The sequence below is a fragment of the Rhinoderma darwinii genome, chromosome 1 (genome assembly GCF_050947455.1).
Source record: "Rhinoderma darwinii isolate aRhiDar2 chromosome 1, aRhiDar2.hap1, whole genome shotgun sequence".
NCBI lineage: Eukaryota > Metazoa > Chordata > Amphibia > Anura > Rhinodermatidae > Rhinoderma > Rhinoderma darwinii.
The window spans coordinates 4753444-4767179 of record NC_134687.1 but is presented as its reverse complement, the minus strand read 5'-3'; the positions used below and the strand labels follow the sequence as shown (position 1 = coordinate 4767179).

Genomic DNA, 13736 nt, shown 5'->3' with positions numbered 1-13736 from the left:
TGTGTGCTGCCGCCTCGACCTGTGGATATGTTGCTGTGTCTTGTCTGCGGCGTTGCTGGGCCTGGTGGTGACTGTATGTGCTGTGATTGCTCTGCAGGACTGGCGATGGTTGCGATGCTCTGCTCCCTGCTGATGAGGATGCGCCAGGTGTGGGTCTTCTCTGCCCCCATCCTACCTCTGCTTGCTCGGCTGGTGGGGCTCCCCCTGCAGGCTCTCCCTCTTCTAGGCACCCTGTGTATGGCCCCGTCCCTGCTGGTGATGACGTATGTGGCACTGACCAGCCTGCGAGGACTCCTGAGCCTCTTCAGAGCCGCCTACGAGGAAGTGTGTCAGGTAGGACGATGACGGCCAGAAACCTCATTCACTCAGGTAGATGTGAGGGTCTGCAGGCGTCCCCCCTACATAGGTGACCCCCCTCCGTGCTGCGTCTCCTCCGCCTGCTCATTGTATCTGGTATAATACTCTTCGTATTTGTCCCCTTGTTTGGACTGTGCTGCACCACAGAGGACTCCACCTGCTGAACGCACCCCTCTCCTCACTCAATGCCTGTGTAGGGCAGCACTATAAAGTGGACCCTATAAGTAAATGACGCCTCCCCCTGGAGGGAGCCCCACACTCATGCCCCCTGCCACGTTACCTCTCTGTGCTCTGGATTTGGCAGGTGACGGAGCTCTCCAGACTGGTGGCGGTCGGGATGTCCCTGTGGTCTCAGGTGGCCGTGCCTCTGCTGTTCCTGGTCTTCTGGTTGGTGGTCTTTGTTCTTCACGTATACAGCACCCTCTCCTCTAAGCCGGGGTCTCTGGAGCAGCAGGGGCCCCTCTTCATCTTCCTCAACAGGTAATTCTCTTCCTCCTGTGCATCTCACCTGATACTTCTGTACATTACGTGTTGCTGTGGGGTTCCCTGTATTTGTATCGCAGTTAGCTGTGTTATCCGTTGCAGTGTCGCAGAATGCTGTGGTACTCCGTACTGTCTTTTCGGACTTACCTTCACTGTCTCTTACCTGGCGCTGGGAACGCTGAATCTCTGCAAGTTCTACCTGCTGGGGTACACCGCCTTCCAGACCGGCAACGTCATGCACAGGTGAGTAATAATATATGAATGTACTGTGTATCTACATGAGGGAGTAACAGTGAGTAATAATATGCTGCTAAGACAGGGTAATAATATATGAATGTACTGTGTATCTACATAAGGGAGTAATAGTGAGTAATAATCTGCTGGTAATACAGGGTAATAATATATGAATGTACTGTGTATCTACATAAGGGAGTAATAGTGAGTAATAATATGCTGCTAAGACAGGGTAATAATATATGAATGTACTGTGTATCTACATGAGGGAGTAATAGTGAGTAATAATATGCTGCTAAGACGGTAATATAGGAATGTACTGTGTATCTACATGAGGGAGTAACAGTGAGTAATAATATGCTGCTAAGACTGGGTAATAATATATGAATGTACTGTGTATCTACATAAGGGAGTAATAGTGAGTAATATGCTGCTAAGACAGGGTAATAATATATGAATGTACTGTGTATCTACATAAGGGAGTAATAGTGAGTAATAATATACTGCTAAGACAGGGGAATAATATATGAATGTACTGTGTATCTACATAAGGGAGTAATAGTGAGTAATAATATGCTGCTAAGACTGGGTAATAATATATGAATGTACTGTGTATCTACATAAGGGAGTAATAGTGAGTAATATGCTGCTAAGACAGGGTAATAATATATGAATGTACTGTGTATCTACATAAGGGAGTAACAGTGAGTAATAATCTGCTGCTAAGACAGGGTAATATATGAATGTACTGTGTATCTACATAAGGGAGTAATAGTGAGTAATAATCTGCTGCTAATACAGGGTAATAATATATGAATGTACTGTGTATCTACATAAGGGAGTAATAGTGGGTAATAATATGCTGCTAATACAGGGTAATATATGAATGTACTGTGTATCTACATAAGGGAGTAATAGTGAGTAATAATCTGCTGCTAAGACAGGGTGATAATATATGAATGTACTGTGTATCTACATAAGGGAGTAATAGTGAGTAATAATATGCTGCTAAGACTGGGTGATAATATATAAATGTACTGTGTATCTACATAAGGGAGTAATAGTGAGTAATAATATGCTGATAATACAGGGTAATAATATATGAATGTACTGTGTATCTACATAAGGGAGTAATAGTGAGTAATAATATGCTGCTAAGACAGGGTGATAATATATGAATGTACTGTGTATCTACATAAGGGAGTAATAGTGAGTAATAATATGCTGATAATACAGGTGAGTAATAATATATGAATGTACTGTGTATCTACATAAGGGAGTAACAGTGAGTAATAATATGCTGCTAATACAGGGTAATAATATAAATGTACTGTGTATCTACATAAGGGAGTAATAGTGAGTAATAATATGCTGCTAAGACTGGGGAATAATATATGAATGTACTGTGTATCTACATAAGGGAGTAATAGTGAGTAATAATATGCTGCTAAGACTGGGGAATAATATATGAATGTACTGTGTATCTACCTAAGGGAGTAATAGTGAGTAATAATATGCTGCTAAGACTGGGTAATAATATAGGAATGTACTGTGTATCTACATAAGGGAGTAACAGTGAGTAATAATATGCTGCTAATACAGGGTAATAATATATGAATGTACTGTGTATCTACATAAGGGAGTAATAGTGAGTAATAATATGCTGCTAAGACAGGGTGATAATATATGAATGTACTGTGTATCTACATAAGGAAGTAATAGTGAGTAATAATATGCTGCTAATACAGGGTAATAATATATGAATGTACTGTGTATCTACATAAGGGAGTAATAGTGAGTAATAATATGCTGCTAAGACAGGGTGATAATATATGAATGTACTGTGTATCTACATAAGGGAGTAATAGTGAGTAATAATATGCTGCTAAGACAGGGTAATAATATATGAATGTACTGTGTATCTACATAAGGAAGTAATAGTGAGTAATAATATGCTGCTAAGACTGGGGAATAATATATGAATGTACTGTGTATCTACATAAGGAAGTAATAGTGAGTAATAATATGCTGCTAAGACTGGGGAATAATATATGAATGTACTGTGTATCTACATAAGGGAGTAACAGTGAGTAATAATATGCTGCTAAGACAGGGTAATAATATATGAATGTACTGTGTATCTACATAAGGGAGTAATAGTGAGTAATAATCTGCTGCTAAGACTGGGGAATAATATATAAATGTACTGTGTATCTACATAAGGGAGTAATAGTGAGTAATAATATGCTGCTAAGACGGGAATAATATATGAATGTACTGTGTATCTACATAAGGGAGTAATAGTGAGTAATAATATGCTGCTAAGACAGGGTAATAATATATGAATGTACTGTGTATCTACATAAGGGAGTAATAGTGAGTAATAATATGCTGCTAAGACTGGGGAATAATATATGAATGTACTGTGTATCTACATAAGGGAGTAATAGTGAGTAATAATATGCTGCTAAGACTGGGGAATAATATATGAATGTACTGTGTATCTACATAAGGGAGTAATAGTGAGTAATAATATGCTGCTAAGACAGGGTAATAATATATGAATGTACTGTGTATCTACATAAGGGAGTAATAGTGAGTAATAATATGCTGCTAAGACTGGGGAATAATATATGAATGTACTGTGTATCTACATAAGGGAGTAATAGTGAGTAATAATATGCTGCTAAGACTGGGGAATAATATATGAATGTACTGTGTATCTACATAAGGGAGTAATAGTGAGTAATAATATGCTGCTAAGACTGGGTAATATATGAATGTACTGTGTATCTACATAAGGGAGTAATAGTGAGTAATAATATGCTGCTAAGACTGGGGAATAATATATGAATGTACTGTGTATCTACATAAGGGAGGAATAGTGAGTATTAATATGCTGCTAAGACAGGGTAATAATATATGAATGTACTGTGTATCTACATAAGGGAGTAATAGTGAGTATTAATATGCTGCTAAGACGGTAATAATATATGAATGTACTGTATATCTACATAAGGGAGTAATAGTGAGTAATAATATGCTGCTAAGACAGGGTAATAATATATGAATGTACTGTGTATCTACATAAGGAGTAATAGTGAGTAATAATATGCTGCTAAGACAGGGTAATAATATATGAATGTACAGTATAGCTACATAAGGGAGTAATAGTGAGTAATAATATACTGCTAAGACAGGGTAATAATATAGGAATGTACTGTGTATCTACATAAGGGAGTAATAGTGAGTAATAATATGCTGATAATACAGGGTAATAATATATGAATGTACTGTGTATCTACATAAGGGAGTAATAGTGAGTAATAATATGCTGCTAAGACAGGGTAATAATATATGAATGTACTGTGTATCTACATAAGGGAGTAACAGTGAGTAATAATATTCTGCTAAGACAGGGTGATAATATATGAATGTACTGTGTATCTACATAAGGGAGTAATAGTGAGTAATAATATGCTGCTAAGACAGGGTAATAATATATGAATGTACTGTGTATCTACATAAGGGAGTAACAGTGAGTAATAATATACTGCTAAGACAGGGTAATAATATAAATGTACTGTGTATCTACATAAGGAGTAATAGTGAGTAATAATATGCTGCTAAGACAGGGTAATAATATAGGAATGTACTGTGTATCTACATAAGGGAGTAATAGTGAGTAATAATATGCTGCTAAGACAGGGGAATAATATATGAATGTACTGTGTGTCTACATAAGGGAGTAATAGTGAGTAATAATATGCTGCTAAGACTGGGGAATAATATATGAATGTACTGTGTATCTACATAAGGGAGTAATAGTGAGTAATAATATGCTGCTAAGACTGGGGAATAATATATGAATGTACTGTGTGTCTACATAAGGGAGTAATAGTGAGTAATAATATGCTGCTAAGACAGGGTGATAATATATGAATGTACTGTGTATCTACATAAGGGAGTAATAGTGAGTAATAATATGCTGCTAAGACAGGGTAATAATATATGAATGTACTGTGTATCTACATAATGGAGTAATAGTGAGTAATAATATGCTGCTAAGACAGGCTAATAATATATGAATGTACTGTGTATCTACATAAGGGAGTAATAGTGAGTAATAATATGCTGCTAAAACAGGGTAATAATATATGAATGTACAGTATAGCTACATAAGGGAGTAATAGTGAGTAATAATCTGCTGCTAAGACTGGGGAATAATATATGAATGTACTGTGTATCTACATAAGGGAGTAACAGTGAGTAATAATATGCTGCTAAGACAGGCTAATAATATATGAATGTACTGTGTATCTACATAAGCAGTAATAGTGAGTAATAATATATGAATGTACTGTGTATCTACCTAAGGGAGTAATAGTGAGTAATAATATGCTGCTAAGACAGGGTAATAATATATGAATGTACTGTGTATCTACATAAGGGAGTAATAGTGAGTAATAATATGCTGCTAAGACAGGCTAATAATATATGAATGTACTGTGTATCTACATAAGGGAGTAATAGTGAGTAATAATATGCTGCTAAGACAGGGTAATAATATATGAATGTACTGTGTATCTACATAAGGGAGTAATAGTGAGTAATAATATGCTGCTAAGACAGGCTAATAATATATGAATGTACTGTGTATCTACATAAGGAGTAATAGTGAGTAATAATATATGAATGTACTGTGTATCTACCTAAGGGAGTAATAGTGAGTAATAATATGCTGCTAAGACAGGGTAATAATATATGAATGTACTGTGTATCTACATAAGGGAGTAACAGTGAGTAATAATATTCTGCTAAGACAGGGTGATAATATATGAATGTACTGTGTATCTACATAAGGGAGTAATAGTGAGTAATAATATGCTGCTAAGACAGGGTAATAATATATGAATGTACTGTGTATCTACATAAGGGAGTAACAGTGAGTAATAATATACTGCTAAGACAGGGTAATAATATAAATGTACTGTGTATCTACATAAGGAGTAATAGTGAGTAATAATATGCTGCTAAGACAGGGTAATAATATAGGAATGTACTGTGTATCTACATAAGGGAGTAATAGTGAGTAATAATATGCTGCTAAGACAGGGGAATAATATATGAATGTACTGTGTGTCTACATAAGGGAGTAATAGTGAGTAATAATATGCTGCTAAGACTGGGGAATAATATATGAATGTACTGTGTATCTACATAAGGGAGTAATAGTGAGTAATAATATGCTGCTAAGACTGGGGAATAATATATGAATGTACTGTGTGTCTACATAAGGGAGTAATAGTGAGTAATAATATGCTGCTAAGACAGGGTGATAATATATGAATGTACTGTGTATCTACATAAGGGAGTAATAGTGAGTAATAATATGCTGCTAAGACAGGGTAATAATATATGAATGTACTGTGTATCTACATAATGGAGTAATAGTGAGTAATAATATGCTGCTAAGACAGGCTAATAATATATGAATGTACTGTGTATCTACATAAGGGAGTAATAGTGAGTAATAATATGCTGCTAAAACAGGGTAATAATATATGAATGTACAGTATAGCTACATAAGGGAGTAATAGTGAGTAATAATCTGCTGCTAAGACTGGGGAATAATATATGAATGTACTGTGTATCTACATAAGGGAGTAACAGTGAGTAATAATATGCTGCTAAGACAGGCTAATAATATATGAATGTACTGTGTATCTACATAAGCAGTAATAGTGAGTAATAATATATGAATGTACTGTGTATCTACCTAAGGGAGTAATAGTGAGTAATAATATGCTGCTAAGACAGGGTAATAATATATGAATGTACTGTGTATCTACATAAGGGAGTAATAGTGAGTAATAATATGCTGCTAAGACAGGCTAATAATATATGAATGTACTGTGTATCTACATAAGGGAGTAATAGTGAGTAATAATATGCTGCTAAGACAGGGTAATAATATATGAATGTACTGTGTATCTACATAAGGGAGTAATAGTGAGTAATAATATGCTGCTAAGACAGGCTAATAATATATGAATGTACTGTGTATCTACATAAGGAGTAATAGTGAGTAATAATATATGAATGTACTGTGTATCTACCTAAGGGAGTAATAGTGAGTAATAATATGCTGCTAAGACAGGGTAATAATATATGAATGTACTGTGTATCTACATAAGGGAGTAATAGTGAGTAATAATATGCTGCTAAGACAGGCTAATAATATATGAATGTACTGTGTATCTACATAAGGGAGTAATAGTGAGTAATAATATGCTGCTAAGACAGGGTAATAATATATGAATGTACTGTGTATCTGCATAAGGGAGTAATAGTGAGTAATAATATGCTGCTAAGACAGGGTGATAATATATGAATGTACTGTGTATCTACATAAGGGAGTAATAGTGAGTAATAATATGCTGCTAAGACTGGGGAATAATATATGAATGTACTGTGTATCTACATAAGGGAGTAATAGTGAGTAATAATATGCTGCTAAAACAGGGTAATAATATATGAATGTACTGTGTATCTACATAAGGGAGTAATAGTGAGTAATAATATTCTGCTAAGACAGGGTGATATATGAATGTACTGTGTATCTACATAAGGGAGTAATAGTGAGTAATAATATGCTGCTAAGACAGGGTAATAATATATGAATGTACTGTGTATCTACATAAGGGAGTAATAGTGAGTAATAATATGCTGCTAAGACAGGGTAATAATATATGAATGTACTGTGTATCTACATAAGGGAGTAATAGTGAGTAATAATATGCTTCTAAGACAGGGTAATAATATAGGAATGTACTGTGTATCTACATAAGGGAGTAGTAGTGAGTATTAATATGCTGCTAAAACTGGGGAATAATATATGAATGTACTGTGTATCTACATAAGGGAGTAATAGTGAGTAATAATATGCTGCTAAAACAGGGTAATAATATATGAATGTACCGTGTATCTACATAAGGGAGTAATAGTGAGTAATAATATACTGCTAAGACAGGGTAATAATATAGGAATGTACTGTGTATCTACATAAGGGAGTAATAGTGAGTAATAATATTCTGCTAAGACAGGGTAATATATGAATGTACTGTGTATCTACATAAGGGAGTAATAGTGAGTAATAATATGCTGCTAAAACAGGGTAATAATATATGAATGTACCGTGTATCTACATAAGGGAGTAATAGTGAGTAATCTGATAAAACAGGGTAATAATATAGGAATGTACTGTGTATCTACATAAGGGAGTAATAGTGAGTAATAATATGCTGCTAAGACAGGGTAATAATATGAATGTACTGTGTATCTACATAAGGGAGTAATAGTGAGTAATAATATGCTGCTAAGACAGGGTAATAATATAGGAATGTACTGTGTATCTACATAAGGGAGTAACAGTGAGTAATAATATTCTGCTAAGACAGGGGAATAATATATGAATGTACTGTGTATCTACATAAGGGAGTAATAGTGAGTAATAATATGCTGCTAAGACGGTAATAATATAGGAATGTACTGTGTATCTACATAAGGGAGTAATAGTGAGTAATAATATGCTTCTAAGACAGGGTAATAATGTAGGAATGTACTGTGTATCTACATAAGGGAGTAGTAGTGAGTAATAATATGCTGCTAAGACGGGAATAATATATGAATGTACTGTGTATCTACATAAGGGAGTAATAGTGAGTAATAATATGCTGCTAAGACAGGGCAATAATATATGAATGTACTGTGTATCTACATAAGGGAGTAGTAGTGAGTAATAATCTGCTAAAACAGGGTAGTAATATATGAATGTACCGTGTATCTACATAAGGGAGTAATAGTGAGTAATAATCTGCTAATACAGGGTAATAATATATGAATGTACTGTGTATCTACATAAGGGAGTAATAGTGAGTAATAATATACTGCTAAGACAGGGTAATAATATAGGAATGTACTGTGTATCTACATAAGGGAGTAATAGTGAGTAATAATATACTGCTAAGACAGGGTAATAATATAGGAATGTACTGTGTGTCTACATAAGGGAGTAATAGTGAGTAATAATATGCTGCTAAGACGGGAATAATATATGAATGTACTGTGTATCTACATAAGGGAGTAATAGTGAGTAATAATATGCTGCTAAGACGGTAATAATATAGGAATGTACTGTGTGTCTACATAAGGGAGTAATAGTGAGTAATAATATGCTGCTAAGACGGGAATAATATATGAATGTACTGTGTATCTACATAAGGGAGTAATAGTGAGTAATAATATGCTGCTAAGACGGTAATAATATAGGAATGTACTGTGTATCTACATAAGGGAGTAATAGTGAGTAATCTGATAAAACAGGGTAATAATATAGGAATGTACTGTGTATCTACATAAGGGAGTAATAGTGAGTAATAATATGCTGCTAAGACGGTAATAATATAGGAATGTACTGTGTGTCTACATAAGGGAGTAATAGTGAGTAATAATATGCTGCTAAGACGGGAATAATATATGAATGTACTGTGTATCTACATAAGGGAGTAATAGTGAGTAATAATATGCTGCTAAGACGGTAATAATATAGGAATGTACTGTGTATCTACATAAGGGAGTAATAGTGAGTAATCTGATAAAACAGGGTAATAATATAGGAATGTACTGTGTATCTACATAAGGGAGTAATAGTGAGTAATAATATGCTGCTAAGACAGGGTGATAATATATGAATGTACTGTGTATCTACATAAGGGAGTAATAGTGAGTAATAATATGCTGCTAAGACTGGGGAATAATATATGAATGTACTGTGTATCTACATAAGGGAGTAATAGTGAGTAATAATATTCTGCTAAGACAGGGTGATATATGAATGTACTGTGTATCTACATAAGGGAGTAATAGTGAGTAATAATATGCTGCTAAGACAGGGTAATAATATATGAATGTACTGTGTATCTACATAAGGGAGTAATAGTGAGTAATAATATGCTGCTAAGACAGGGTAATAATATATGAATGTACTGTGTATCTACATAAGGGAGTAATAGTGAGTAATAATATGCTTCTAAGACAGGGTAATAATATAGGAATGTACTGTGTATCTACATAAGGGAGTAGTAGTGAGTATTAATATGCTGCTAAAACTGGGGAATAATATATGAATGTACTGTGTATCTACATAAGGGAGTAATAGTGAGTAATAATATGCTGCTAAAACAGGGTAATAATATATGAATGTACCGTGTATCTACATAAGGGAGTAATAGTGAGTAATAATATACTGCTAAGACAGGGTAATAATATAGGAATGTACTGTGTATCTACATAAGGGAGTAATAGTGAGTAATAATATTCTGCTAAGACAGGGTAATATATGAATGTACTGTGTATCTACATAAGGGAGTAATAGTGAGTAATAATATGCTGCTAAAACAGGGTAATAATATATGAATGTACCGTGTATCTACATAAGGGAGTAATAGTGAGTAATAATATACTGCTAAGACAGGGTAATAATATAGGAATGTACTGTGTATCTACATAAGGGAGTAATAGTGAGTAATAATATGCTGCTAAGACGGGAATAATATATGAATGTACTGTGTATCTACATAAGGGAGTAATAGTGAGTAATAATATGCTGCTAAGACGGGAATAATATATGAATGTACTGTGTATCTACATAAGGGAGTAACAGTGAGTAATAATATGCTGCTAAGACAGGGTAATAATATATGAATGTACTGTGTATCTACATATGGGAGTAACAGTGAGTAATAATATGCTGCTAAAACTGGGGAAAAATATATGAATGTACTGTGTATCTACATAAGGGAGTAATAGTGAGTAATAATATTCTGCTAAGACAGGGTAATAATATATGAATGTACTGTGTATCTACATAAGGGAGTAATAGTGAGTATTAATATGCTGCTGAGACAGGGTAATAATATAGGAATGTACTGTGTATCTACATAAGGGAGTAATAGTGAGTAATCTGATAAAACAGGGTAATAATATAGGAATGTACTGTGTATCTACATAAGGGAGTAATAGTGAGTAATAATATGCGCTAAGACAGGGTAATAATATGAATGTACTGTGTATCTACATAAGGGAGTAATAGTGAGTAATAATATGCTGATAATACAGGGTAATAATATATGAATGTACTGTGTATCTACATATGGGAGTAATAGTGAGTAATAATATACTGCTAAGACAGGGTAATAATATAGGAATGTACTGTGTATCTACATAAGGGAGTAATAGTGAGTAATAATCTGCTAATACAGGGTAATAATATATGAATGTACTGTGTATCTACATAAGGGAGTAATAGTGAGTAATAATATACTGCTAAGACAGGGTAATAATATAGGAATGTACTGTGTATCTACATAAGGGAGTAATAATATACTGCTAAGACAGGGTAATAATATAGGAATGTACTGTGTGTCTACATAAGGGAGTAATAGTGAGTAATAATATGCTGCTAAGACGGGAATAATATATGAATGTACTGTGTATCTACATAAGGGAGTAATAGTGAGTAATAATATGCTGCTAAGACGGTAATAATATAGGAATGTACTGTGTGTCTACATAAGGGAGTAATAGTGAGTAATATGCTGCTAAGACAGGGTAATAATATAAATGTACTGTGTATCTACATAAGGGAGTAATAGTGAGTAATAATATGCTGATAATACAGGGTAATAATATATGAATGTACTGTGTATCTACATAAGAGAGTAACAGTGAGTAATAATATACTGCTAAGACAGGGTAATAATATAGGAATGTACTGTGTATCTACATAAGGGAGTAATAGTGAGTAATAATATACTGCTAAGACAGGGTAATAATATAGGAATGTACTGTGTATCTACATAAGGAGTAATAGTGAGTAATAATATGCTGCTAAGACGGTAATAATATATGAATGTACTGTGTGTCTACATAAGGGAGTAATAGTGAGTAATAATATGCTGCTAAGACGGAAATAATATATGAATGTACTGTGTATCTACATAAGGGAGTAATAGTGAGTAATAATATGCTGCTAAGACGGTAATAATATAGGAATGTACTGTGTATCTACATAAGGAGTAATAGTGAGTAATAATATGCTGCTAAGACGGGTAATAATATATGAATGTACTGTGTGTCTACATAAGGGAGTAATAGTGAGTAATAATATGCTGCTAAGACAGGGTAATAATATAGGAATGTACTGTGTATCTACATAAGGGAGTAATAGTGAGTAATCTGATAAAACAGGGTAATAATATAGGAATGTACTGTGTATCTACATATGGGAGTAATAGTGAGTAATAATATGCTGCTAAGACAGGGTAATAATGTAAATGTACTGTGTATCTACATAAGGGAGTAATAGTGAGTAATAATATGCTGCTAAGACAGGGTAATAATATAAATGTACTGTGTATCTACATAAGGGAGTAATAGTGAGTAATAATATGCTGATAATACAGGGTAATAATATATGAATGTACTGTGTATCTACATAAGAGAGTAACCGTGAGTAATAATATGCTGTGAAGACAGGGGAATAATATATGAATGTACTGTGTATCTACATAAGGGAGTAACAGCGAGTAATAATATGCTGTGAAGACTGGGGAATAATATATCAATGTACTGTGTATCTATATAAGGGAGTAATAGTGAGTATTAATATGCTGCTAAGACTGGGGAATAAGATATGAATGTACTGTGTATCTACATAAGGGAGTAACTGAGTAATAATATGCTGCTAAGACAGGGTAATAATATATGAATGTACTGTGTATCTACATAAGGGAGTAATAGTGAGTAATAATATTCTGCTAAGACAGGGTGATATATGAATGTACTGTGTATCTACATAAGGGAGTAATAGTGAGTAATAATATGCTGCTAAGACAGGGTAATAATATATGAATGTACTGTGTATCTACATAAGGGAGTAATAGTGAGTAATAATATGCTGTGAAGACAGGGGAATAATATATGAATGTACTGTGTATCTACATAAGGGAGTAACAGTGAGTAATAATATGCTGCTAAGACAGAGTAATAATATATGAATGTACTGTGTGTCTACATAAGGGAGTAATAGTGAGTAATAATATGCTGTGAAGACGGGAATAATATATGAATGTACTGTGTATCTACATAAGGGAGTAATAGTGAGTAATAATATGCTGCTAAGACAGGGGAATAATATATGAATGTACTGTGTATCTACATAAGGGAGTAATAGTGAGTAATAATATGCTGCTAAGACAGGGGAATAATATATGAATGTACTGTGTATCTACATAAGGGAGTAATAGTGAGTAATAATATGCTGCTAAGACAGGGGAATAATATATGAATGTACTGTGTATCTACATAAGGGAGTAACAGTGAGTAATAATATGCTGCTAAGACAGAGTAATAATATATGAATGTACTGTGTATCTACATAAGGGAGTAATAGTGAGTAATAATATGCTGATAATACAGGGTAATATATGAATGTACTGTGTATCTACATAAGGGAGTAATAGTGAGTAATAATATGCTGATAATACAGGGTAATAATATATGAATGTACTGTGTATCTACATAAGAGAGTAACAGTGAGT

General features: G+C 34.0%; 1 protein-coding gene across 1 annotated transcript in view; it reads left to right on the top strand.

Moving 5' to 3' along the window:
- LOC142748432 (RING finger protein 145-like) overlaps window positions 1–13736 on the top strand; it is a 34093-nt gene that overhangs the window by 5537 nt on the left and 14820 nt on the right. The window contains exons 6-8 of the mRNA XM_075855533.1: window positions 98–333; window positions 662–837; window positions 943–1083. Coding sequence (XP_075711648.1) covers window positions 98–333; window positions 662–837; window positions 943–1083 — 553 coding nt within the window. The remainder of the gene's footprint in view (window positions 1–97; window positions 334–661; window positions 838–942; window positions 1084–13736) is intronic.